Below are 27,965 nucleotides of genomic sequence, written 5' to 3'. Positions count from 1 at the left end.
GGAGGCCTACGAGTTTCGTGTCCAAAAGAAGGAAAGAAATTGAGCTCTGCGTTACATATACATATATAAGGTATGGCTGAACTTCTAAGGTATGCCCCAACTTCCTTCACTTTTGTGGACAATTAGAAACCTTTAGATGCCCTGGAATGTCATTTACGTGTGCGTGCGTGCGTGCGTGTGCGTGTGTGTTCATTTGCCTTCAGAAAAATTGCTTCAGCAAAAATTGTAAATGAAAGATGTATTCTACCCCACTTTCCTATATATGTATTTTAAGTTCTGATTACAGTTATTTGTTTGGATACCAACAGAGCATCTGTAGCTGCCATTGCACAAATTGATGTTATAGATAAAATTGTAGATCAATACTGCACTACATTGTTGTTATATTAGACTGCAAGCTATCACATGGATGCTTTACAACCTTGTTTGATTCTGCTAGAGGCTCTGTGTAGGTGTTACATATATGCTAATTATTTTGCACTTATGTGTGGTGATTTGGGGCAATTGAAGCAAAGAGCAGGTTGTTTTTTTATCAGTATTGTTAGTTTCCTGTTGTAAGTACAATCCCATCAAAAGTTTAAGGAACAAACAATAAAAGGATCTGAGAAAACATTGAATTTCCTAGCAGTTTGTGACCATTGCCGGTCATAACTGAACAACACTGGTGCTCGCATGTACCAGTATAGGATGCAAATCCAAATGCTAGGCTGTGTGTTTCGACTGCAGAAATATCCAGTTTTCGTTAAGGGCCCCATGTTGCAGAAATTCTGCTGTCAGCATCTGGTGCAGGTGTTCTCGTGAGCGAAAATTCCCGTATATATTTAGTTATATGTATATGCGATGCCTTGCTATATGACATGGGATATGTGTGGGTTATATTGCCACACCATTATATCACTAAAGTTACTCATACCTTGCCCTCGGAATTTTGAGAATGACAGCCCACAAACGCATGTCATGAAACAAAACACCGACAGCGCATACCTTTTATGGTAAATCTTCTCAGGCTGAAATATTAAAAGTGCGAGACCACAACAGAAACCTGGAAATGATGTAACTTTTTTGCCGTGGCTGTGCACTACCTCTGGGATCCGCCCGAGCAAGAGGCCACTATCTTAGCGGAAAGCTTGCCTTCATGCATAGCATTTGCTGACAATGTTTCCCAGTAAACATTACAGTTACATAAGCTGCAGTTGCCGGGAAGCATGAGGAGCAGTCAGGGATCTTTTAATGCTATCACTTTCCACTCTTAAAGGCGAAGCTTAAGCGTCCCCCAATTTTTTTTCGCAGGTCCCATGGTCCTAAATTTTTTATGCTAACTCTGTAGCAGTAATATTTGGCTCAGTTGTTCATGAAAGCATTGTGTAGGGAGTTGACAGGTTTATTTACATGTACAAAAATACTGCAGCCCTCATTTAATCTTCTCAACATGAGCACTTGTCCTTCTCTTTTCTCCTATTCTTAACACGCACACTGCTGCAGCACTATTTAAAGTCTCGATTCCTATCCATCATGTCGCAACGGTAGGTCACTGGCCATTTCACTCAGTTGCATAATAACCCACTGGCACCAGGAAGTTTTGCTGCTTTGAAACTTCCTTGAGGTGCATATAGATGGCACTACAACTGTCAGGTCAGAAGTAACAAGAATTTTTTGTAGCTATTGATTTCTAGCAAAGATGTCTGCACAGTGCGGCAAAGTCCTGCACAGCCACACACTGGGAATAACTGCTGTGACCCACCTGTGACCTGCCTATGACCCACGCCGCAGCGAACTTGTTAAAGTGCAATGTGTCCATCTGGCCTCGCTCAATGCTTTCCTTTTATGTTTCCTTAGTATTGCCAGCCATAATGTGCTACCCAACGTAACTTACGGCAAGTGTATTTTGGGCAGCAGAATCCAGGGACAGATTCGCTGATGCATGCCGGTGAAGGAGGCAGCGGGCAGTTCTTCTGCTGACAGAGCTCCCGTCCGTAATAGCAGCGGCACAGCTCACAGGGGTTCTCCTTTTTGATCATTTCACCATTGACGAACAAATGGCCATCCACAAAGCAGTTGTCTGAAGGAAAGGACAACAAAACAGAAAATGTTGCTTGGAAATGTATCGTGCAGGCCAGGAAAGGTATCAGCAGTCATAAGACGTCCAAAGCGTCACTTTCACCAAGAACAGAGCTTTTGTACGAGATGAAAATGATGGGACAGCATTGGCACTGCAACTTCAAAAAATGCATTACCAGCTCCTGCGTCATACAATGTCCTCTTTGAGAAGGCTACATTGTAGTCAATTCCCGGTAATGAAGGTAATTACATAGCACTTCACTTTGACAGAAACGGCAGTTTAACCACTAACATATGTTCTCCCGCATTTCACTGCTGAACTGACGCTATGTGCCAAACTGTTTGCAAGAGTGCAACACCCTCTGTGTATGAGTTCGTCTCCAAGAAGTTTGCAGCTCCCAGAAGTGCATGTCCTCCAAGATCGCTAGTGCAGCTTATGTTCACAAGTGAGCCAATTTACTGCAGGTGAATTGCAAAAATAATTGTGTGGTCCCTACAGCTGCTACTTCCTTCTTAAACTAAGCCATCTCCGGGTACAAAGCAAGAGCAGCAAGGCATAGAGTTTCATACAATAATTACTAGAGGGAACTCTGATGCTGCAGTCACTGTACCACCAAGGGAATGATGGGAAGTACATGGATTTGTCTGATCTTCATGCTTGTAGATTCAGACGTTCTTGTGGCTTTGTATATTACTCTAAATAAATCTTATTGTCGTAAATTTCAGAGCAATCTATACTCTTCTAAGTGCAGAAGACACCGCGAACACGCACAATTGCTATTAATTGCAACAATTCAGCTTGTCCAGGTGGCCAAATCGAAACGCGTCAAGCGCCTCAAGGCACTGGCATGCCCGCAATAAATTCATAAGGGGGTTTCATTCACTTGTCGATACGTGCGTCCGTGACTTAATGGCTTCAATATCAGGCTTCTGTGCTAGAGTTCCTGTGTTCAAATCCTGCCGTCGGACAATTTTAATAATGTGTATCTAATTATTTATTATGCAGTACATTCTTGAAAATGACAAGTTTGCAAAGTTGCAAAGCCGTTTGAAGCCAAAAAGACGAAGTTTAGGCAGATCCACGTACTTCCCATAATTCCCATGCTGGTACAACCGTTCCCATTGCAGCTCCCATAGACACTAGCGCCTAAGTTCCGTCTAGTAATTATTGTAGAAACCTCTATGCAGCAACCTTTCTAGAGGGCCAATCAAGTAGATTAAGTTGATTCAGTGTTTGACCTCTCAGTTGCTTTAAATTAAATTACATAATAAAATTACAAGAAACACAAACAGTGCAAGTAGATATTCTTATAATTAGTTGTTATTGTGCTTTTGTAGTTTTAGACTTGAACATCCCACGCTTGTGTGAAATTGTCAGGAAAAATATATAGTCCAGAGTATATATCATTAAGGTCAGATTTTGTGACTACATGGATGAAAATGATGTCCTGGCTGGAACGCTTCACTGCACAGCATCTGTGCTATCTTCCATTTCTATGTTTATGTCCACTCATTCGTGAAGCATAAGCAGGCTTGTGCCCTTTCCAGTGGCAGTTGCCAGCCTGCTTCTTGCTTTTTCTTTCTCTCTTTCATTTGAATGTGTTTTCAAACCAAATAATAATGATAATATATGCTCATTGAAGCATTCGTGAACTGGGAAACACATTTAAGAAAAACTTCAGCTGAATGTGCACTGTGGCATCATATCAGTACCAAGGTGTCATAACAGCATATGCAGCCATTGTGCTCACCGGTGCTAAGATTGGCTGTAATACTTAAGTGTTATGCTGAGACGTTTAACCAGTCGGGATACATACATTGGTATGATGATGTTTACTTCACTGTGACTGTGCTGCTGTGAAGCAGATCCATAAGCATCTTGGAATTGTGATACATGTGCCTAGTTCCAAAACTTGAAGTGTAGCTGCACCAAAATTCTACACAAACAAAACGCAGCTGCTGCACCAATTTGCAGTAAGCTAACTTGTCAATTGTACACAGTCCCAAAGTGCTTCTGTGGGAAACTCACCTTCCATGGTGTCTCTGGGTTCTGTGTTCACTATTCTGGAGTAGGCACCTGTGTAGTTGACCATCGAAGACTGTGTTGTAGTTGCCGGCTTGAATATAGCGTCTTCTGCAAGGAAGGGTACAATTCTGAATGTGGAGTGTAATGCTGGCTTTTCTGGATGCTCAACTGTTTCACTCGACGCAATATTAGGCAACTGCTTGGTTTGCACTGTGAGAGAAGCTTGTGGCTCATAGCTTTCTGTTGATGACAGGGTGCCACTGCCTGTAAGGTTAGGATGGTCATATTCAGCAGAGTGTTTTGGGATGGAAGTATCTTCTGCAGCAGGATCCATCGGTGCCCAAGGTGCAGTATCCACGGGTGGCTCTGTTGTCGAAATAGTGCCATGCTTATTTGTGCCATTCTTGTCCAACAGCACAAGGGAAAAAACGTTAAAGGAGTTGCTGGGTGTTACCTTGACGGTCATTATATTTTGTTTTGAAAAGTCTATGTTTGGAGCAGTGATGACTTCGGGTTCCTCACTCTTGTGAGCCTTTATGATGTCTGAAATCACCTGTGTGAGCTCAGCAGGCGATTTGGCCTTGTCACCTGAGTGTTGGATCCCCTTGTAAAGACTTCCGGAAGAAATTGCTCGACTCTCGACCTGCCCCTGAAGCGGCATGTCCTGTAGGTCAGTGACTCCGCCATCCATTTGGTGCTCTGGATATACACTGACAATAATGCCATCTTCTTCAACGTTTCGGTACTTGGACTGGTTGCTGCTGTCCACAGAGACATTAAGCGTGTTGCCTACCCTCACCTTAATTACACTTGTTGTGAAGCCAACTTCTTCGGTGGGCTTGTCGGGTGATATTTTCTTGGTTATTTCATTGCTGGAATCTGTTACATTGTCCACTTCGGTTGGCTCTGCAGTAGGCCATGACTGGTTGAAGAACATAATTTTCCATACGTTGGTTTCTGTCATGTTGTTGGGTTCGGTTGGCTCTACGGTAGGCGCAGACCGATTAAAGTACATCAGTTCCCAAATATTGTAGTCAGGCTTTGCTGTTGTCTTCAAGCTGGGATGTGATTCTGGAGCCTCCTTTCTGATGTGACTCTCATTGGATATGTGTAATGCATCTCCAGCTGCTGCAATGGATGTACGATGCGCATGCACTGTTGTGCCCGATGTGGTCATGGTGCTAAGGTGTGCAGTGCTGCCTTGAGTGCTCTGGGTCGTCGAAGGCCTTCGAGTGGTTGTAGTGTATTTGCGCACATCGTAATAAATAGGTGTTAGCTCCGTGGGAAGTATGCTTATGTGAGGACGTTTACCCTGTTCATGCTCCGTGCCATTTTGATAAGATAGCTTGCTCTGAGGCTTAGAGCTCTCCACTGTGGAGTTTGTAGCTGCGGCTGCTACGAGGGACTTATTGGTAGATGGCATATCTGTGTCTAATGAACTGGCCGGCTCGTAATGAACCTCTGCATTGGTGCTGACTTGTGTGTGCATCTGTGAAATAAGTTCATCAGAGCTCTCCTCCCTAAATGAGGGTGGTTTCCCATAAAGAGGTTTCAGGCTGCCTGCTTCTCCGATACTAGACTCTGCCGTTGGTCTGTGGTAAGCCGGCACTGTTCCGTACACTGGCTGAAGCGTGTCATTTTCCTTCACTGGGTAGCGGGCTTCTATTACAGATGCTCCGAGAGAAGTTGCATTGTAGAGGTGTGCCTGGCTGTACACTGGGCTCAGCTGCGCCGTCTGGAGGTTTACATCACCAGATTCCTTCTTCTCATCTTTGCCAGGAAAGAACACACGGTCTATGAGGTCCGAAAACTGCAGCCCTTCTTGTGGCGATGTGGGTGGGCTCTTGTTTACCTGATCTAAGAATGAGGCTGGCTCTGCAGGCCTATCTGCAGGGTCAGAATCTTGCTGCAAATGCTTTGTTGAGTCATTTGGATGACCTGCTGTGTTTCTATACAACAGTGATAGTGAGGGGAGTGCTGTGGCATTTGCTTCTGTTATACTTTCATTTACCATTTGATGTCCATTGTTTGTGTCTAGGAATGCAGGTTTGTAGATGGGTGTTTTTTTCTCTGCTGGAGTTTCTGTTGCGGCCTTTGTCTGATCTTCAGACTTAGAGCTTCCAGTGCCCGTTCCAGTTATAGGCCTTAGAGAGGACGACTCAAGTGCTGGCTGCATGCTAATACCTTGGTTTTCATTGTTAACAGCTAAGAAAATTGGTTGTTTCTCTCTCATGGTTGGTGTTGGAGCAAACCGGGTAACTGGAATTGTTGTGGTAGTATGACTAGGCAGTTCTGTGTGCAAGGCAGTAGTGGTCTTCTCTGTTGCAACATTACTGTCAAGCAGAGGGGTCTCTTGCGTTGTGGGCGGCCTGTATGCAGGCTGGGGCACCAAATTGTAGTCCAGTGTGCCATCTGACTTTCTTGGCAAGGGCTGGCTCTCCCTGTACTCGTCGGGTGAAGCTTGGGAATGGTGCACGCTTTTGTCAAGTCCAGGTACCAGGTATTCATTGTCTTTGCGAACTTGCGTCTTGTCTGAAAAATGGAGAGACAACATTTGTACAGTGTTGCACACTGCTGAACCTTCCAAAATTCTGTTATTACGCACTCGCATTATGTTTTTTTTTTATTATCTTTTGCAGTTTGATTTTGGTGCTTTGTTTAAGTTATGGTTCTACACCAGGGGGGTAATCTACAAGTGTCCACCTAGTGGAAATTTCCATTTCGTCTGGTGCTGAAGCGCAGATTGGCTGGGGGCGAGTGTTTCCTTCTCATGCGTACCCCAGCCCAGCCATTAAAGCTGTCTTTCTAGGGCAGTCGCTCTATACCAACTTGCTACATTTATCGACAATCCATAGCATCAGAACATTGGATTAGCAAATGAGTTCAGTGAAAATGGGCAAGACAGAGGAGGTTTCATGCGAGGAGGTTTCATGCGCTAGCCGCGGTGGCTCAGTGGCTGTGACATTGCTCTGCTGAGCACTAGGTCCAGGCATGTGGCACCCAACGGGTGGCCCGGGACCCCCCCCCCCCCCCCCCCCCCCCACCGAAATTAAGCAGCATACCCCCACTCTGCTTACGCCACCACTCCTCACACACATTCCTAGAGCCCCGCCAAATCAATCTTGAGACTTGGCAGCTATTCTACGGTGAACATTTTTCTGTCTTTTTCACTCCTTTTGGATGGCGGTAGTTATCGTTAACTCCTGGGGTGCGAAGACCAGTTTTCTCATTGATTCGGTGCCCGCGCGATGAACTCGAGATGAGTTCAGTTGTCACCATCTATTCAACGATCACGCGCATCGCTGTTGCTTTGTTAGTTCAACCTTCTTTGTTTAGACTGATTTAGGGACCAGGAAAGGGATTCGGTTCGTAGTCAGCTGGTCTGTATACTCGTGAACGAGTTGCGGCCGTAGAAAATGCCTGTTCCGTTCAACTTTTCCCTTTGCTTCATTATTTCCTTGAGTGACGGCTCGCCGCGACGCTTGCAGATCCTCGGAACCATATACCGTCATCTGTATATCTTATGTGCTATAATTAACCCTTTGAGGGTTTTTGCCGTACATGTACGGCGGCGGTTTTCTGTCCCGCAAGGTCTTCGCCGTACGGGTACGGTTTCGACCCTCCGTTTGAAATTTCGCGCCATAATGACGATGCAGGCTTACTGGGAGGTGCTGCCACCTCTTAGGTCTTACAAGAAGCGTTTGAAATTTGTGCTACCTTCTTGGGGAGATAAAGAGAACTGACTTCAAGCTTCAGCGCGTCGCGCAGACTGCGGCCACACCCCTTTTGCGGTTTCGGTTTTGCCGCGTGATCGCAACGGAGGCGCGCGAAACATCATTTTTCTCTTTGTCGGCACTCTCTTGCAAATGCTGTGGAAGTTGATTTCTATCTTGATTGGCACTGCTCTTAGCTTGTTTATAACCGCCGCTCGCGGGGTATTCTCGCTCTCAGCGGCAACGCGGTTTCGGTTCCGCCGCAACGGAGGCGCGCGAAACGTGATTTTTATCTTTGTCGGCACGCTATCGCAGGGGCGGCGGAAGTTGATTTCTATCTTGATTGGCACGGCTCTTAGCTCGTTTATCACCACCGCTCATGAGGTATTCTCGCTCTCTGCGGCTGCGCGGAGACTCGTGTTTCAAGGAGTACCACACTCTAAAATACTATTGAACATATTGCAGTTCTGAGTGATGCCGACACCAAAATACTGTTCCCTAATTTTTTTTTACTATTTATTCCCGACTTTATACATCTTGTACATTCAATATCTGCAATAAAATAATTTGACCCTCCGGGAAAGTTTTCTTCAAAATAATTCGACCCTCAAAGGGTTAACATGGGATGTAATAATAATAAACTGATTTGATTTGATATGGGTTAGATAAGATGGGAAATAAAATAATGCGAAATAGCGTCCATCATCAAACCCTGCAATAACCATTAAACCCATAAGCAATATGACTGTCACCTGTTACCTCGTCTGGTCTTTCCCTAATTGTACAGCACTTTTCGCGCAATATTGGCAATTGGAAACAAGAGTCGCAAGGAGTTGAGAAACTAAGCGATCCACTAAGGGAGAGAGCGAAGGGAACAGCCAAACAGGAAGGAAAAGCGAAAATTAACAAATTTAACCGTTGTTTGTGAAAATATTTATGGATCGACATCTTTTTATTTAACAAGAAAGTAGAGAAAACGCCGCCAGAAGTGGAGAATAGTTCCATGTGTTTTGAATAGCGCTTCTACAGTTATCAGCCTGACGTAGCCACTTCTCTGCTGTGCTAATGTGGGTGTTTTTCTAACCTTCCGCGGTGGGCGCAGTATGTCTTGAACTGCAGTGTCCTGCGCTCTACGTGTTTGTATGGGACTGGTGGCCACACATCATTGCACAACTTCCAAAATAACAACACGGTTTCGGCACTTACGGCAACAACGAGTCGGTTTCGGCACTTAACTTGGTAGAGCAGTAAACGAGAGATACAAAAAACCTGTGATTGTTCTGCAAATATATATTTCTCTATAATTCTTCCAGAGCTAATTCAAAAAACGCTACTAGAAATCTTTATTTTACACTTTCACTTGTTTACTTCTTTTTGACAGTGGTCTTCCTGCGCTTCTGTCATGCGTGAGTCCATTTGATGTGGTTCTTTGTTTGCCAAGTAAAGGAGAGGTGTCTCTCACAGGTGTACCTGTGAGATACACCTTATTTCATTTCTCTTTCGCTAGTTTAGGCATCCTTATGGCGAATGGTGGGCATTATTCACATTTGTACTAGTAAAGGTACCCCCCCCCCCTCATTTGCATAGAAAGGTTACCTTGGGCTAAAGCTAAAGCTAAATACACCTCACCAAAAATTTCCAAGGCATTCAAATCGCGCGCGTTTATCAGCCTGTGCCATGGTTTACCCTGCATCCAAAGAAGGGCGCCATATGACGGTTATGGCGGCCGCCAAAGAAAAGGAAAAAAAAGTAAAAAGAAATAGGACTGAGTAGCTCAAGAGATGCTTTCGCAACTTGTGTCCGCGTTTGTAGACACGGCTTACTGGCTTCAAATTGCCGTTTTATGTCGCCAGTTGCTTTTTGTGATCTCCTGAAAAAGTGTGAAATAAACTTTTAAATACAGTTACTCATTTGCTTGCTTCCATTTTATTTTTCGGTAGTGAAGAGGACTCGCTCTAAAAAAAAGGTTTGCACCCTTGGGGCTTATCATGTCCCCAAAAACTAATCTAACTTATGTGCCTTTTCCCTTCTAATAACAGCTTACATTCTTTGTGGTGCATCTTTGTCCCCAAACAATAATCATCTGTCTTGCTTACGTTTCCTTCCTTGAAAATTATGCGCTCGCTACTTTCAAGAATCCTATTGGGGGCGAGCTCTACCACTGGAAAAGCTGGCGCCACCGTCGGCGTGACGTGGCATGAGGGATCACGAGGGCATAGCGGGCGTCGGCTGCTTCGAAAGCGCCGGAGCGAGCTGAAAACGAAAGTTTAATGTCTCACCTGCACTGCGGTTCTGATTAAGTGGTGAGGCTTTCCCGCCTAGGGTGTCTGCATGACAACATTTGAAAGCGCTATAATAGGTATTAGTGGCTGCCTTTGGAAGCGTGCAGCATGGTAGGCTACTGTTCGGTGCCGCTGTGCCGAACGTACGCAACCGAGCCCGATGTCAGCCTTATTCACACGTAGCCGCAGGACAAGAAGCTGCGTGAAGCTTGGCTCGCGAAACTTAGAATCGGCGGATAGCCATCGGCCACAACTCGCGAATGCATCAAGTACAGATGCGAAGATTGCTGCGGCGCCGGGACTAGCTGCGATGTTCGGTGAGTAGCAGAAAACGCGCACTGAGACGCTCGCCCACGTCTGCTGCCCGGCTAATGTCATGACGCTTTATTTCGTGCATGAACTCATTGATGCTAGATTCTGGCAAGTTCACTGGAAGAGAAAGGGAGCGATAAGAAGCGCATTAAAAGAAGCATGACATATATGGTCATGTTTGTGTTATGAATTAACGCACTGGATTATGATACAGACGCAGCGGGAAATGGCACGCTGCAGAATACCGGTAAACATTCAGTGCGACGCAACTTGAGAAATGATATTGAAACGTCCAAGATTTTAGAAAAAAAAACAAAGATTGGATCGTCGCGACGGCACATCGCAGTCGCCGTAGGCGTCGAAGTCTTTATGACGAAATTAACCTTGTGCGCGGACATGGCACGCAGGCGCGCAGTCGGTCGCTGAGAACCCGTGCGATCTCTGCATTGAGGCTTAATTCTGTTATACAAGACAGTCCACTATAACAACATATTTCACATAGTTTGCTTTCAACGTTTGCCTACCCTTCATGCAAGAAGCCCGTTCGGGGGACTCCATCCCGGCGACCGCACGCAGTGGCGTTCACTGTACGTATTCGGTAGAGAGATAGCGTCTGTGAAAGATTCTATGCTTCTAGTTTGGCCAAGATTATTGTTTTGACGGTAAAAACCTTCCCTCCTTTTGAGAGTGCTTAGACAAATGTCCAGGAGGGCTGCCGCGTGGTGTTTCTATTGAGCGCCGTAACCCAAACTTATGAGGAGTGCACCGCGTTTCCCTCATACTACGCAAGGGAGGCGCTTCCGACAGATGGCGACTCCGTAAGTCCTCACCCCCCATAGCTGGAAGTACCGCGCGCGTTGCGTTGAATGCTAAGGGCAACGAAATTTCGCTTTGGCTGAATTTGTTATACACACTTAAAATTACACCCTTTAGCTCGTATCTTGCCACACAATAACCGTCATTTGTTTTGTCCGCATTTCCGTTCTTTAACGCTGCGAGCTCGGTACTTCCAAGTCACGAACGACACGCGCGTTCTCAGCATGACAGGGCATTCTCGACAGGAAAGTAGCGAGCGCAGCGTTTTCAAGAAAGGAAACGCAAGCAAGACAGATGACGATTATTGTTGCGTGGCAAATATACACCCCAACGGCTGTACATTTGTCTAAGAGTGTACCACTGAACCAACCTTGGCAAAGCCGCATAGCTGGTAGTTGTATAGTTTATTTGATACCAGCCTTTAAAGAACAGTTAAGCAGACGACACGTGCACCTGGTGGTGTCGCTATGACGTAAGTACCAGCACGCTGCGTCCGAGATTTTTCAGCGCGCTGCGGGCTCCATTGAGGTCATTCAGATTGCCTCGGCGAAGCGGTATATCTCAGCTTTCCGAAAGTAGTGCGACGGTTGCGGCGAATATATCTACGTCGACGCCGCATGAAACCGTAAGACTCTGCCGTAACTTTGCCGCTTATACCCGACGAAGCAGCGCTAATTAGGCCCAACAGCTCAAGTTCGGCACAGGCTGGCACGGTATAGCAAGGCGGCAATCCTTCGCGAGGAGTTCGCGCTATGCTGATGCGTTCGTACGAGCGGCTCATCGGTGATCGCCTGCGATGACGCTCATGGGCTCGGATCTACGGAGGGCCACAGAAGCGGCGTCCGCGGGAGAACGGCCGACGACTACATTCTGTGTGGCACTGGACGGTACAGGTTATAAGCTCGCGTGTAGACAGAGAGCACCGAGTTCGATTCGCGCAGCGTCGCCTGAACTGCGGGCGTCGCGCAATCCAAGGCCCCGTGCGCTATTTGCATTCTGCGGCATCGCGACGAGACGACGTCATGCGACAGGCCCGGCCTCGACGGTCCCTGAGCAGAAGTCTACAAACGAATATTCTGTACAGCTGGCGTGGTAAAAAATGTAAAAACTTGCGTGTTTACTTGCAAATGACTTAATAGCAGCGCTTCGAATGTCAGTTGTTTCCTAGATGAACCTGCTTCCATTTTGCGAGTAAAAGGAGTGGAAAAACGTGTGCGTGTGAAGTGTGTGAAGCCGGCCACATGATAGATATACAGAGGGGATGAGAGAGCTTAGAAGAGCGTATATATATATATATATATATATATATATATATATGCAGTAGTGCAAGTGACGGATGTGCTTCGTTCCTCGAAGAGGCAGGACTTCTGTCGAGCTAGCTTCTGAACGAAACTCGTAAATTCGTAAATCTCACACCAAGACGTACACCGTAATGCTAACGCGCTTCCTCATTTACGGCCAAATCGCCACGGATTTTTTTTTAATATCTGTTGCTTGCGTAATTTTCTTTGTTTTATGCAAATTACCCAAATATTCGAACTATCCTCTTCGAAATTATTCGTCACTATTGCTGTTTGTTCCTGCCAAAAATAAATTAATAAATTATATCCGCACATGCGTATAGTTCATACCCATGTGGCAATATATACGTCACGCCCACGGAACAGTACGAATAGTCCACAAGTGTAGTATGTACTTAGTCAACTTACTCTTGTAAGCAAATCTGCACTCCTCGTTTTCACCCGGCATCAACTTCTGTCGAGCATACATGACATGGGCCAGAAAACTCCCAAACGTGTACACGGCATCACTTACTGCATATGTATTCGGTGGGGCAACAGTGTCCCCGTGGGATGACAGGCTCACAGTCCAGGGCAACAGGCGGACACTCTATCCGTTGGCAGAGTGGTCCACGGGGGGAACAGAAACAGGTCTCGCAGTCCTTTGTGCCAGGTATCGGCTCGCCTACCCGGTACAGGTTGCCCTTCTTCCAGCAGCCTGGGCACATTGAAGGCGTTCTTAGTGGAAACACTTCATAATACCTTTTATTTATTTATTTTATTTATTAAGTACTGCCAGCCTGAATTCCAGGCCTTAAGCAGGTTTGGGTTACACTTCGGTACAAGTGTACCTGAACAACAAAAAGAGCACACATACAAACAAATGGAACTGGAGAAAAGCGACTGGTGTGTCAAGTACGGCACTGAATTATATAATTTCAAATGGTAAAATGTTATATATATGAACACACATCATATCGCAATAGTAGATATATGAACACACATCAAGACATATTAGACAAGTGCGTTGCTCAACAATTGACAATGTGAAGAAAAACAAGAGAAAAAAAGTATTTGGTTCGATGCGTTATACATGTCAATGCGATGCACAATATAAAGAAAACATAAATGTAAAAACATCAAAATAAAGAAAAGCAGGATATAAGTGCGACGCTTTCATGAAACGTTGCTAGACCATTGGTGATAAGACTATCATTTCACATTTTAACTGGGCTATGTAACTAGGTAACCGGGCTATGCGAGCAGCACCTGTGACTATACGTGAGTGAACATTTCGTCTGCGGATGTGTGCCGCACTGACGCGTTTTTCAGTCTTATCTTTCCTGCCTTTTTCCTCAAGTGTAGGCTACCAAACCGGGCGTGACTTTGGTCGACCTACCTACCTTTCATTCTCTTTCTGTTCTCACAATAACTCAGAACAGCGCGCGCGTGTGTGTGTGTTTAGACTGCGGTCTGCGATGTTTCTCAAGGGATTTCAAAAGGGTCCGCAGAGCCTGTCTAGAGACCGAATCTTGAGCGACTGAGGCAGGCGTGAAAACTGCGGTGACAATCTGCATATGTGCGATAGTGAGCCGGATCAAACTGATAACATGAAACGAACTTGGCGAAAAATATTGCTTAATCATCGAATTTTCGTCTGCTCATATGTTCATATTTCTATCTCATTCTTGGTTCTGTTGTTTCGTAATCAACAGTGATAGATGGATGCATAAGTTTCCCGTTGAAGCAGCTGCAGACGAGACTGCGCTGTAGCACTGCCAACGAGTCAGTCGATCGCAGCTGGGCAGAGCTGAGTGTACAGGCGGTTTCGCTACCCAGGATGGGGACCTTTTATGACGCAATATGCGCGTCACGCGCGATAGCTAGAAAGGAAGCGCAACCAGGAAAGCGTGGCCTCAGAAATCGCAGTCGTTGCGACCTGTCCGGCGCAATCTCGGAGGCCACGAGGAAAGGGACAGACTTTGTGCCGATTATACACACTGCTTCTGGTATCGGTCGGCGTTACAAAACCCGGTACAAAACTGACGGCCAAGGTTGTTAATGTGTATAATGTACCGCATTATATAAAAGAGAACGGTTAGCAAAGCGCACCCCAGCTTGCACTTTCACGTCATTTCTCACCCTGGATGGGAATGACGACCGGTCCCTCGGTCGTGGTCGACGTCGTTGTGGTGGTGGTGGTAGTGGTGGTGCTGGTGGTAGTTGAGGCCGACGTCGAAGGAGGCGGAAGCGGCGTCGTTGCGTTCGGCCCTTGAGCTGAGACGAGCACGACCAGGTGAACACATTGAAGCGCGCATGCAGCATATCACGCAAAGGTAAATTTATTTGCAACAGTAATTATTCCTCCTTTCCGGCTGTCAAATAGTAGCGCAGACAAACTTGAAATCGTTGAAGCCGAAAAAGAAATACAGAGGAAGAAAAGAAAAGCGGGAACGCTTTGACGAAACAATTTGCGATATCCGAATCGTGCATGTGGCTTGAGGCGGTAAAAGTAAACCAGCTTCGTAAAGAAAGAGAGATGTTTAGCTGGTGAACCACTCTGGAAGAATCGCCGAGCAGGGTAATCGGTAATCTCCAGCTTTCCATGTTGTACTCCATTCAATTATAATTCAATCAATCTATTACATTGTAAAATAATTTTCACCCTTAAAAGTGAAAAGGGTGTAAATGTGTCTATAACTCACACCCTTAGGATGTTATCTATATAACGGACACCCTAAGGGTGTGAGTTATAGACACATTTACACCCTTTTTCACTTTTAGGGTGTAAATTATTTTACAGTGTACGCGAGGGGATACACGTGCAGAACAGCGCGGACCCAGTCGTCCTGGCACTATGCTGAGACGAGCTGAGACGAGCACGACCAGGTGAACACATTAAACCGCGCATGCAGCACATCGCGCAAAGGTAAATTTATTTGCAAGAGTAATTATTCCTCCTTTCCAGCTGTCAAATAGTAGCGCATACAAACTTGAAGTCGTTGAAGCCGAAAAAGAAATACAAAGGAAGAAATGAAAAGTGGGAACGCTTTGACGAAACAATTCGCGATATCCGAATCGTGTGGCTTGAGGCGGTAAAAGTAAACCAGCTTCGCAAAGAAAGATAGATGTTTAGCTGGTGAACCACTCTGGAAGAATCGCCGAGCAGGGTAATCGGTAATCTCCAGCTTTCCGTGTTGTACTCCATTCAATTATAATTCAATCAATCCATTACATTGTAAAATAATTTTCACCCTTAAAAGTGAAAAGGGTGTAAATGTGTCTATAACTCACACCCTTAGGATGTTATCTATATAACGGACACCCTAAGGGTGTGAGTTATAGACACATTTACACCCTTTTTCACTTTTAGGGTGTAAATTATTTTACAGTGTACGCGAGGGGATACACGTGCAGAACAGCGCGGACCCAGTCGTCCTGGCACTTGCGGCGGCGCTGTAGCATTCGAAGCAATGTGAAGATCTACTTGGCAGGCCGTAGTCGTGCAGACACAATGGGCTACACAACACAACCGAACAACTCAAACACTGCACGTCATGTTTGGTTGCCGTTACGTCCTTCTGTACACGTCGAGTGCACAGCTATTTGAAGGCCTCGGCATCTGTTAGCTGACGTAAGCATTAAAGCAAACAAAGCGAGCTCGGCGTGATGGGTGCGCACGATGTATTTCCATGGCTCGGTTCGGAGGAAAGTGGTATTTCTGTACCGTTCCCGGTTCATATCGGCGACAGCGAGCATACCTTAAGACGTAAGTTTTGCCGACACGTTTTGCAAGAGTTATATTATGGATCATACACATGTCATGCATATAACTGCTTGTCATAGCTATGCTTGATTCCCTCGTCGAGAGTTTCCGTGCAACGCAGGTCGCTTTGTTAGAGAGAACACACTCCAATGTCTAATACAAGGCTCTCTGAAATGGTCGTGTGGGACTACAAAATGAGCTGTCACAAAAACACCTGCTGGCACTCCATTTTTTTCTTACGCTGTACTGCCAGCTCACAGCGACCATAAGAGAGCAATCTGTATAAAGCCAATATTAGCTGAAGTCGATATCTAAAAATATCTCCGCCACCGATAAAACTTTCGATATCTGTAATCCAGACAGGACAAAGCGGTCACCTGCTGGAAGGTGGATAAAGCTTTCGATATCTGTAATCCAGACGGGACAAAGCGGTCCCCTGCTGGAAGGTTGGAACTTGAGTTTATAAACAATGGGCAAACAAGGGAAGCCTCAGTCAGGAGACAACGTTCCAAAAAAGAAAACGTTTGCTCTCATCTATGCGCGCAACAAACAAATAAACAAACAAACAGTCACGAAGACAATTCTCCTTGCTCGGTGCATTGGCTCCTGGCCGAGGCTTCCCTTGTTCGCGCACTGTTGATTACCAATTCCGATATCAGCAGCAATCCAACGGTGCACTCACGTGCTTACTTTGAGTTTGTAACCCTGTGTGCTGCGAACAACGAGAAAGGGCGTACGACTTTCCTCCGGTGAGCTGAATATCACGTCGCATGTGTCGGCGAGTTAGAGACAGCGTTAGGCAAGGCTTAGCATCTACGCAGTGTTTAGTGAAGCGTAAAGCGCAAGCGTGTACTTACTGCAGGCATAGCTGGCGGGGCAGCAGTCGTACTGGCTGGTGAACTGCGGCTCGCAGTCCTTCACCGCCAGGTGGCACTTAGGCTGGACGCAACGCTTTAAGCCGCGAATGCAGTAGCAGTAATTGCAAAAGTTGGAGGAAAGCATGGCGGACCCCTCGGCGTACAGCGAGGCTTCGTCCAGGCACGCTGAAAACACACGGGCAATATGCGTGTCACGTGTTAACTTACAAAGCTTGCGTCGTGCGCTACAGAGTGAATGGCGCGTCACGGCAGCAACCGATATTAGTGAGAATAAGTGCACTGTTGCGCGAGTCAATAATTTAGACTGTAGCCAGCACGCAATACCTAAATCGACTATCTTGGATTGGGACTATTCTCTTCCTGTTTCCACAGGGCTCCTTATTCTAACGAAAGTATTTCCGACGCCTTTCAAGTGAATATAGTACGACCGACCCGTATAAGCAGGCTGCACAGCACTGTTCATCGTATAATTGAATTGAAAAAAAAATGATGTCATTAGCTATCTTTCATATTCATTACTGCTTGCTGCCTTTGTCAAGCAACAGACCCGTCCCATTCACAATAAAATTCGAGTACATTGATAGTTACTTCTCCAACTTGTAAAGCTTCTTTGCAGTCATGTAATATGAATGGCATCGAACAGTTAATGCCATGAAGTTGTGTCTAATAGATTGACACGAAAGAAGTACACGGAACCAGCATTTGGAAGACCCGGTCTGACAGCTGTGCTTGCGCTCAGCCAGCGTTTCGGTAGACAGAAACGCGTTCTTATGGAACCAGTAGAGGTTACAGCCGCTAAACAAACGTGCTACACCAGATCAAACGAAGCTCGAAGAAGCAACGTCCGTGTGCGTCTGAAGGCTGACTAATGAGTTTTCGCTGTACTCGCTGCTCCGTAAGCGAATACGGGAAAGTCGATCTCCTCAAACGACTTTCGTATATTGTACAAAGCTATATATATAAGGCTGGTAAGTGTGCGAAGCGCTCCTCAAACCTGCTTACCCGACCATTTGTGTCGCAGTTGTATGCTAGGGAATGAGGAAAGGCACTCCGAAATCTACAACGCAGCAACAGTTTCTACGTGTACCTTATACTGTAATGGCTGTTTCACTTAATATTCACTTCGGATAGTTTGCCCACGCTTTCTCTTTCACTACCGCATCGAAAACGTCAGCGTGCAAGATTGCGCTGAGTTATAGTTACAAGCGAAAATTGCAGGATGCGAACGTCGAAAAAAAATAAAACAGGTGCATTATAGGCAGCATTGTTAGACATGTTATTACAAACGCTCGTGTCTGCTTAGTAGTGCAGCAGCTAGCGTGATTCACTGGCGATGACCTTTCTGGTGCTGATTACGTTTAGGCAGGCCGTGGCTGCCTGACTTCTACGGAGGCATAATGGGGGAAAACGGTTGTGTGCCATACTTTTCATTCATTCATTCATTCATTCATTCATTCATTCATTCATTCATTCATTCATTCATTCATTCATTCATTCATTCATTCGTTCGTTTATTTATTTGGTGTATCTTCATCAGTCATTTCAAGTACTTCGTTTAGTCACGGTGTTCTTCGATATGCTTGCTTAACAGTTGGCTACCTCACGCTCCAAATACCTGGATACATGTTGCCTATACGCGTATATTCGAGAACTGCGAGTGATCAGACCATCTAATAAAAAGCGCATCCTACGTCAAAAATCGCGCTTCCGCAGCGCATGCTTCATCATTGCATTTCTACATCTTCGCTCTACGTCTGTGCTTTCACCGAGAGTCATGGCAGAGCAGCATGCAAGAATAAACCGGGGACAATGCTCGCCTAAGACAATGCGAACCGATACTGCGATTCAATGCACAGGTATTCTTGTAATTAAAATAGCTTTGATTTGGAGCAAGCATATTGTAGTGGACTTTGTTTCGGCGATAAATAATTAACCGCGGGATTTTGTCGGCACGTCACTCGGCAGTAATCAAGACCAAGACGATCGAGTGCGCTTCTTTTTGTACGACTTTCGCAAAGGCACGTCCTCGAATGGCTTCATTCGAGCGACGACAATTCACGAGCATACATTGTTCTGTAGTCACCTGGGAGCATATCAATGCGGTGTTTCAATGAAATTGGTCTGCTTTTTTGCGAACAGTACCTTTACATAGTTTCATTTCTTCTCCCGAAGCTTTTGTTCGCTTGTTCAACGCAACCATTCGTTGCGCGAGAGAGTTTAATAATATTCTTCTGTAAACTTATTTCACAAGGTACAGTCAGTCGGTCAGTGAGAGGTACCGAAGAACACGCAATGCCCCAACAAAGACTTGACAAGTACGGTATGTAAAATAAAGACCGAGCTTAACACAAAATAATGCGGCATTATTACACTTCCATTTGTTGTCTAGTCCGTAGCGGGGTCGAGTCAGTTCTTACTTGATGCAAGGATAAACAGCGCTATTCACGAAACACAAAAGTATAGAGAGAGAAGCAGACGACACAAGCGCCCTCTATCGTCTGCTCCCTTTCTCTCGTTGTTTCTTTGTTCCTTTCTTTCTTCACTTTCTTTCATTATTTCTTGATTTATTTCGCCTCGTTGGCTTCTGTTTCAGTTCCTGTCTTTTCTCTAGCGATATTTAGCTTTGCATGATGTAATAACTAGCCAATATTAACACCTTGCTGAATTTACCGCGACGCAACTATTATTTTCTTTTATAATAGTTGGTTTCTGCGCAAGAGCGCGTTTTGAACGGCAGAAAGCTCACCTCGCTTATTCTCGCTTATCTTTATCGCTTCACCGTATACGCATAACCATTTATTTCCAGTCGTTCGAATTCGCTCACAAACGACTCGCGATGGATGTGGTTATTGCGCGGGTGTGAGCATTTTCTTTAGCCTTGCTTTCTTCCTTCGTAATTTTTGCTTCGCATATTTGACGACAGAATACGCACTCCTTCATATTGACTTCACGATGTTCCCTCGCGTGTTTCCCTTCCTTTTTTTTTCCTTCTTTCGCGGGGAGGTGCGGGGAGAGGTGCGATATGCGTTATTTTTCTTCCTCGAGTTCCATCGATGCACTAAACACGGTTCATTTGCATTGATTGCTGCTGGGTTGCCGGGGCGTTATCTGTGCCGCGTCGTTACTCACCGGGTCAAGCAAAAAGATAAAAAGAATGAAAGAAAAAAAAATATATAAACGAGGTCGGCACTATCGCTTTCCGAAACGCGTTCAGGAAACTCGAAAAGATCCCTTCTCCCATTGTTCCCTTTTACGTTTCCTCAGTCGCGGCGAACATCAGTGCGAGTTATTAGTTTTCCTCCCATTCGGATACTCTCCAAGTGTTGCCGCTGTTCGGCGTGATTTCTCTCGGCGCCTCTAATGGAGTCGGTCAGGCGTAAAACATTCGGACCGTATATATGGGGGCCGCATTTTTCGAAGCATTTCTGTTACGTGCAATTTTTTTTTCATTCTGCGAATGCTCACGGATCGGCTGCAGACTACAGCGCACTCTATTTTAATACCGATATCATCGATCGGCCGCTAGGTGAAGCTAGAACGGAACAAGCTAACTTATGAATATAAATTAACTGATAACGTCGAGCGATGACCTCTGTCTTCCTTTTTTTTTTCTTTAGCCATTGGTGCTTCTATCCCAGCAGATGCTCCAATAGCATTTGTCGTGTTTGGAAATCGATACAGCTTCTATCCCCCCCCCCCCCCTCTGTAAAGCCGCTTCGCGGTGATTGCTGTAAGATAGCAGATCGGAATATAATTAGTACATGGAAGATATGGAATGAATGCTCTGTCAAAATTCTGGCGGTGCTGGGGGGGGGGGGACTTATTGCCATGTATATTATCCTATATTACGTCGCTGGCTGAAAAGCTATTGAAAATTATTGGCGCAGTGAATGTGCAATGAGGTCTCTAGGGGCAAGGCCTGTACGAAACTGCGCACGTTTTAGTTTAATTCGGCACTTTTCATCCGCTGTTCTGCCGTATTTTTGGTCTTCCATGCACGGGTCAATCTCTCCTTCGCGCGGGATTTTCTTCGCGTCTTGCCACGTTTATCATATATTACCCGGGCTCATTCCCCTGTAATTGTTTCGTGGAATTGCGTTCGCCGGTCTACTTCATTTAGCGAAATCGAGTTCGCAATCGCACATTTCAGCCAATCGATTACCGCTGTGTGTAGATGACTTCTCATAAAGTAGAGAAATCTGTAAAAGCGATAAATTCGTAATATCGGGTTTCAGCTGCCCGCGGAAAAGCTGCCCGCTCGCCTCGGCCATTTTACGGCTTACCTCCGGAGACGCTGTTGAGGTCCTGCAAATCGAAGCTGTGGTGCAACTCGAACGGCATCGGCGTGGACGAGACGAACATGACGCTGTCCCTGCCGCCTCCTTGCAAGCCGCCCTCGACGCTGTTCGCGGGCTCCTCCTCGGTCAGAGGCTTTCGCACGGGCGCCTCGACCTCGTTTGGCGACGTCGTGCCGGCGTCGTGCCCGGCGTCGGCCAGGGCTTCGTCGCTGTCGAAGGGCGATTCTGTCGGCGCAGCGACTGCGCTAACTCCTGCGGTTGTGGTGACGACGACGTTCGGCCCTCCTCCCAGGACCTCGGGCTTTATCGTGTTACCGGTGTCCTGGCCTGTCGACTTTGGGGGCGTGCTCGTCTCATGGCTCGCAGTGCTGGTTGTGGTGGAAGGCGACGTGGCGGTTGGGGCGCTTGGTCGAGCGTTCGGTCTGCTGGCAGGAGAGTCGGACTGCTGCGTCACATCAACTCCGTCGCGGTGGTTGCTTCCTGAAAGGCCGGTAGAAACCGTCGTCGTCGTCGTCACGGGTAATGACGTGGTCGCCGTGGGAGTGATTCCGATTGCCGTCACGGTTACGAAGTGTTTGGGAGAGGAGGCGGTGCCGGCCGTATGTTGTTGCGTCGTGGTCGGGGCGAATGCCGTGGTCGGGCGTCCAGTGGTCGTAGCCTCGGGCGACGTCTGGGCTGCTTCGGTCGTGGTCGTCGTGGTCGTCGAAGGCAACTCGGTTGTGGTGGTCGCGACGTCGACTTCCGCGGTCGTGCTCTGTTCCGTTTGCTCCACAATGACGCTGGGTGTTCTGGCGGACAGTTCGACTTCGTCCATGCCGCTGTCGTACGGCCGCTTGACGGGCTTGGGAGCGAAGCTGTACCTGCGGGTGGAGGTTGTGACGGGCCTCCTGGTTGTAGTGGTAGTCGTGGTTGTGGTAGTGGTAGCTTCGGCCTCGTAGTCTACGGTCGCGGGGTAGTCGTAGTAGTCGTCGTCGGTCGGAGGCGGCGGAGTTGTTGTGGTTTCGGACTTCTTATCTCCTGTGGGAAGAAACAGGGACCTTTTGTTATATGCGTTATCAGATGCACGATGATTTTAGCCCTTTTCTGTCTCAATATTTGCGAGGTTTAATGTACTGAATGTTTGCTGCCATGTTCACTGGCACGCGGTAAGAAAATAGATCACGAAATGTTTTCTCTAATATTGACAGCTTCTCGTGGATAAGCGACTCTTACGTGCATTTAACCAAAGGCAAGTAGGCTGTTGACATAGCCATTGCCTCGGTGGTAGAGTCGTGAGGAACTCTATGGTTTCGTACACTGGCAGAATTCTCTGTATTCCAATAAAGAGCGCTCTCTCTCTCTCTCTCTCTCGAATGGTTAAATGGGTGCTCTACTTTGCTGCAACACGACGTAAGTGATAATGACAGCATGTAGAATCATGCATTTGGATGCAGCGCGACCAGTGATAAAGAATGGCATCAAGTAACTAGAGAATTAGAGAAAGATTTTAAAAGAGTGCGTACCTTGTTATTGGAGTTATATCTAAACAGTTTGGTGCAAACCGTTATGCATCGACAATTTCCCGGGCTTATAAAGGCCTGCCACACCTTACCGGGACAGCAAGAAAAGAATGTCCAAGAAGATGCGCTGCTTCCGTTTATCCTTACGCGCGTAAGCAGGTTTCCATCACTTTATATGACGATGAACAAAGCAAGGACACAACCATCCCTTATAAAAACCGGTTACAAGACCCAACGGACAACGTTTAGCCTTCCTGTAGAGTACATTGCTTTTCTACGCTTTCTCTCCTTTTGTCTGAATAACATATACATATAGCCTGTGCATTTAAATAAAGATTGTCGTTATTTACTATTTGAGACAACATTCACTACCTTTATGTAATTGCTTTTGGTAACGGTAGAGTTTGGAACATTAGTGACTAAATAAATTAATCACTGTTACTATTAGGTCTTAGCTACGTATTCTACGCGCACTTAGCCCCACTGGATACGATGTTTCTAGCCTATGACGCCTTTATCGGACCCACTTTGGAATGTGCGGGAGTGTTTCCGATAAATGCGTTATAGGCTAGAAACATTGTATGCAGTGCGGACAGCTGCGTGGGGTATCTGTAGCTGAGACCTAATAGTAACAGTAATTACCTTATTTAGTCAACAATGTTATTAAATCTACTATTACCAAGTGCATTTATACCAAGGTGATGAATGTTGCGGCATCTTATTAGTAGCTACGACTTTCTTTTTCTAAAAAAAGAGTGTTAAGAATATCCGTGTAAAAGTGCACTGAGAAGTAAGTCCAGAAACCGTCTGTAGGCAGTGCAGATACGCTTTAGAGAAATGTCTCGGCATTCTGTAGAAATACGAAACAAGATACGGTAAGGGATTAGCACAGCGTTATCAACGGTCCTTGCGTCGTTCGGCCTCTCCTTTTTAAAGCCTTCTTTTACGGCTGATTCTATGGGTTTGTAGGAGGGGCTCGACTTATTTGCGCTGGAAAGTTTCGTAGCGATCCAATCTCGTGTGAAGTGTCAGCGGAATTTCGCTGTGCGTACCGCTGCAGAAGACGCTGGGGCAGCACTGCCCGGCCTCCCTGGCCGTGAAGCAGCCAGGCGCCGGCGTGCCAATGACCGGGCACACGCGCAGGTAGCAGACCAGGACGCCCTTCTGGCAGGTGCAGTTCAGGCACGGCTCCGGGGTCTCCACCGAGTCGCCGTGTTCGTACCGCTCGGACTTGTAGAAGCAGCCTGCGCACGCGAAACCGATCACCGCGAGTCACAGTCATCGTGTACGCTAATGAGTTGCAGTATACACGCCAACGTTACCCGCACCCAGTGCTTGTAACTCTCTGTGTTACCTCCTTTATTCGTGGAGAACAGGGGGGAAGGCGGGAGGTGGAAATTCAAGACGACGAGCAAAACGAGAACAAGGTGAAAGCGGCAGCTAACGTTTCGACCAGTGGACTTGTCTTTTTCAAGGAAAGTCCACTTGTCGAAACGTTGGCTCTCGCTTTCACCTTGTTCTCGTTTTGCTCATTCTTTATTCGTGTTATTGACGTTAGCCGATAAATGGTGCTTGTTGCCTCCAGGCATTGTCAGTGGGGTGCGAAGGTGAACAGCTGCGCAGCCTGTCCTAACGATGTGCCAATACGAAATAGCTCTACGCGCTTTTCAGCTTGAATATTCACACACGCTATCGTTTCACCGCGAGTTTTTCTCTTAAAGGGATAGCCGTTATGAGGACCATTCCCGTTGCACTTGTTGTGTAACTGTAGGTAGTTGTGTTATCTCCCCGCTAATCGCCAACGTCCCATCGTCATTCCGAAAATAAAATAAAAGACAGAAAGAAGCTTGATCAGTAGCATAATAACGGCCTTCCACATGAAAAAATTGTGGCTGCAACTAAGTGCGCCACCATTACATTTTTTTGTCTTTTTTTTTTGCCCAGAATCCTTTTTCACCCCCGTCGCAGTGTTACAACCGGTGTTTAAACTGGCTAACTTTTCTGCCTTTCTATATGTTTCTTCGCTCTCTTTGTTGTTTGGGGAACAACTCAACGAAGTCGAGGCAAAGTTTTATTATCGAAGGTTAGAAAGCATGCTCTCGTGCACGCGCAAATAGGAATGCCAATCGAAACTTCGGTAAGCGGATACATGCGTACAGCCAGGGAAGACACTGCGAAGCGGTAACAACGACCCATACCTATGCGGCGCGCTTTGAGGACCGACTGGGCGATCGTGCACTGTAAGAACAATACTTTCTAGGCCACTGCTCCTAAAGAAACTCCGCGCAGAAGGCTTTATTCGAGCAACTCGTGTTCCTGATGTCCACGAGCCTTTATAGTAGACTTCAAAAGTGCCGTCTGCCAGCGCTGTTTATAACGTACGCGGTTGTATCTCTCTCTGCTTCCGCTCTTTCTCTTTTTATCTCCATGTCCCCTTCTCTCCGTGCAGGAGAGTCAACAGGAACTACGCCCTTGCGTTTCTGTGCACGCTCTCTCTCTCTCTCTTGAGCAATGGCGGATTCAGAGGAGAGGGGAGGGGCGGCACTGTCGTTTCAACATACGCCACATGTCATAGCCGTACTTACGTACGATTGTGGAATGCATAGTCGCTGATGACGTCGCAATCGGAGTTTTTCTCTCGCTTACGCTCGTCCAGTACCTCTGTATATAGAACCCAACAATAGGCATGTCGTAAGCTCGCATCGAGTGGTCGGAGTAGGGGCCATTCCGTCGACGGCGTGACACGACCGTCGTCATCGCCGTCTTACTGTTGTCGTCACGCACACGCCCGAGTCAGACGCTTGGCTTTTCGTTCTACGCAAACACGTTGGTCCACCTCTTAACGCCTTGTGTAAATCCCAAACGATATCATAATCATCCGCCACCTACCTTTCCCTGTATTTCCCACTTCCCCATTCCCCAGTGAGGAGTAGCAGGCTAGAGACACGCTCTCCAGGCCGACCTCTCCTCCTTTCTCTCCATTAAAATCTACTCCTCCTCCTCCCAAACGATGCGGGGAAGCCAAAGCGGGCAGCAAAAATGCCTCGCGTAACATGGATTCCCACAGGTAGTGGGATCTGCTTCACTTTTTTTCTATTCTTTCTATTCGTTTTGATGAAGGCTTCCCCTCGAGCGTGGATCCTCTCCTGCACCCTGAGCATTAGTTTGGTCGCGGGTTCGATTCTCGACTGAGGCGGCCGCATTGCAGTAGGGGCGTAATGCTAAACTTCAGCCGTGGTGGCGAGATTTGTGCGCACGTTAAAGAACCCCATCTGGTTAAATGTATAAAAGCAATGCGGAGCCCCTCTCTGCGGTGTTCCTCACTACCCAAAATGTGTTCTTGAAGCGTAAATACTTCAAACTGTATGTATTTACCTCTCACCAACAGCTTCGGGAAAAAAAAGAGATCTTATCGACCGTGAGTTGGTTCAGCGTATACCGACTATTATTCTCGATACCGAGCCCAGTCCCATCATTACCAGAAGCAAATAGTAAGTATGCGTTACTTGTCCTTTCTGCAAGTCGAGGTACCGAACTCCGTGAGATCTAGCTGGTACAGTTTTCTTCTGATTGCCTGTTGCGAAATTCCCCCCAAAATAACATGCATCCTGGAAAAAAAGACAGCAAAGTGGCACTGAATTGCTTCAGGCTGTTTGCACTGTCTGCCGGCAGGCTCCTCTAAGGTACATAAACAACCTTTACTCGAAACCACGTTTCTATTGGTACCGTCGAAGCGTTCGTAGAAGCGCGATCGCTGTACCTCACGAGGCAATGTTTGCGATTCGCTCTGTGGTTATAACACTTCAATGGTGAGCCTGCACTGAGGTGGCCGCATTTCGATGGGGGCGAAATGCGAAAACACCCGTGTACTTAGATTTAGGTGCACGTAAAAGAACCCCAGGTGGTCGAAATTTCCGGAGTCCTCCACTACGGCGTGCCTCATAATCAGAAAGTGGTTTTGGCACGTAAAACCCCATAATTTAATTTTTAATTTTGCACTGAGGTGAAGTATAGCAAAAAAGAAGCCAGCGCCGAGAAGTGAAGACAGGATAGGAAAGGAACGAAAAAAGCATAAAGAACTTCTTCCAGAGCACATTCTTCGCGCACCGCTGCGAATGTTTTCTACAAATACCACCTTAAACTGTAAACAAGGTAAGTATATCGCATGAAGAGAGCGACATCAATCGATGAACGGTAGGGGAAATATGGAAGTCTCAGCATGGAGATAACGTTTGCACACTAGCACTTTTCTTCTACCAAGGTCCCTTTGACCAGTAGTCGAGATCGTTGGTTCTTACATAGCTGACGCATCGATTGTTCCCCCACTCTTCATTACGCCGAATGCTGTATCACCGCGCATACTAATATTATATGTATCGCTGTTAGTTTTGCGCTCCTTGAGAAAAACAGCAACTCTTTTTCTCAAAGTGCACTCTTAAGAGAGAGAGAGAGAGAGAGAAATAACTTTTATTCATATAGCCGGCAGATTCGTGGGGGGGCCAACCCCGCCTAGATGGCGGCCAGAAGCCCTTGAGCTCTAGCGGCATCCTCGGCCTGCTGGACAGCCAAAAGTTGGTCTTCGGGGGCCGAGCTGAGCAACACGGTCTCCCACTGCTTCCGATCCTGAATTTTTCGGCCCTGCCGTGGCGCCCGAGGGCAGGCCCAGACAATGTGATCCAGGTCCGCCCTTTCTTGACAAAGTTTACACCTGGCCGAATATTGGTCTGGGTAATAATGATTATAAGACACCGGGTTCGGATATGTATTTGTTTGAAGGAGGCGCCATGCCACCGCCTGCTGCTTATTATTCCTCCCGTGCACTCTTAATTTTTTTTTTTTCGTTGCAGTGCTGAACGTGTCCGGAGTGAGCCTACATCTGACCTCGTACATAGCTGGGACAACTTAAACTCAGCTAAAGCTAATCAACCGGAACTCCCAGCCGCATCGATAGAGGCTGGAGTCCTTAACGCTCTCGCCCACTTCTAGTTCTTCACTTTGTCATACTTCCCGTCGCTAATAAAGAGTTCGGCGATGAAA

The 27,965-nt window shown here is 46.6% G+C and overlaps 1 protein-coding gene and 1 long non-coding RNA gene across 4 annotated transcripts in view; one reads left to right on the top strand and one right to left on the bottom strand.

Moving 5' to 3' along the window:
* The window catches only part of LOC139056122 (mucin-2-like), a 268,904-nt gene that overhangs the window by 9,126 nt on the left and 231,813 nt on the right, over positions 1–27,965 (bottom strand). For 2 of the 3 annotated variants that reach the window (XM_070534016.1, XM_070534018.1), the window contains 7 exons: positions 23,981–24,172; positions 21,415–22,446; positions 17,111–17,296; positions 14,630–14,764; positions 13,023–13,205; positions 4,088–6,616; positions 1,874–2,059 (listed from right to left, as the gene is read on the bottom strand). In XM_070534016.1, the coding sequence (XP_070390117.1) occupies positions 1,874–2,059; positions 4,088–6,616; positions 13,023–13,205; positions 14,630–14,764; positions 17,111–17,296; positions 21,415–22,446; positions 23,981–24,172 (4,443 nt within the window). The remainder of the gene's footprint in view (positions 1–1,873; positions 2,060–4,087; positions 6,617–13,022; positions 13,206–14,629; positions 14,765–17,110; positions 17,297–21,414; positions 22,447–23,980; positions 24,173–27,965) is intronic. The other variant, XM_070534017.1, reaches the window with a different exon arrangement.
* Positions 1–27,965, top strand: LOC139056128 (uncharacterized). The gene is made up of 2 exons (XR_011512175.1): positions 1–89; positions 27,776–27,965. It is a non-coding gene; the product is annotated as an uncharacterized lncRNA (long non-coding RNA).

This window comes from Dermacentor albipictus, chromosome 2 (assembly GCF_038994185.2).
Source record: "Dermacentor albipictus isolate Rhodes 1998 colony chromosome 2, USDA_Dalb.pri_finalv2, whole genome shotgun sequence".
Classification (NCBI taxonomy): Eukaryota; Metazoa; Arthropoda; class Arachnida; order Ixodida; family Ixodidae; genus Dermacentor; species Dermacentor albipictus.
The sequence above is the reverse complement of the archived record's forward strand: the minus strand, read 5'-3'. Positions and strand labels throughout refer to the sequence as shown.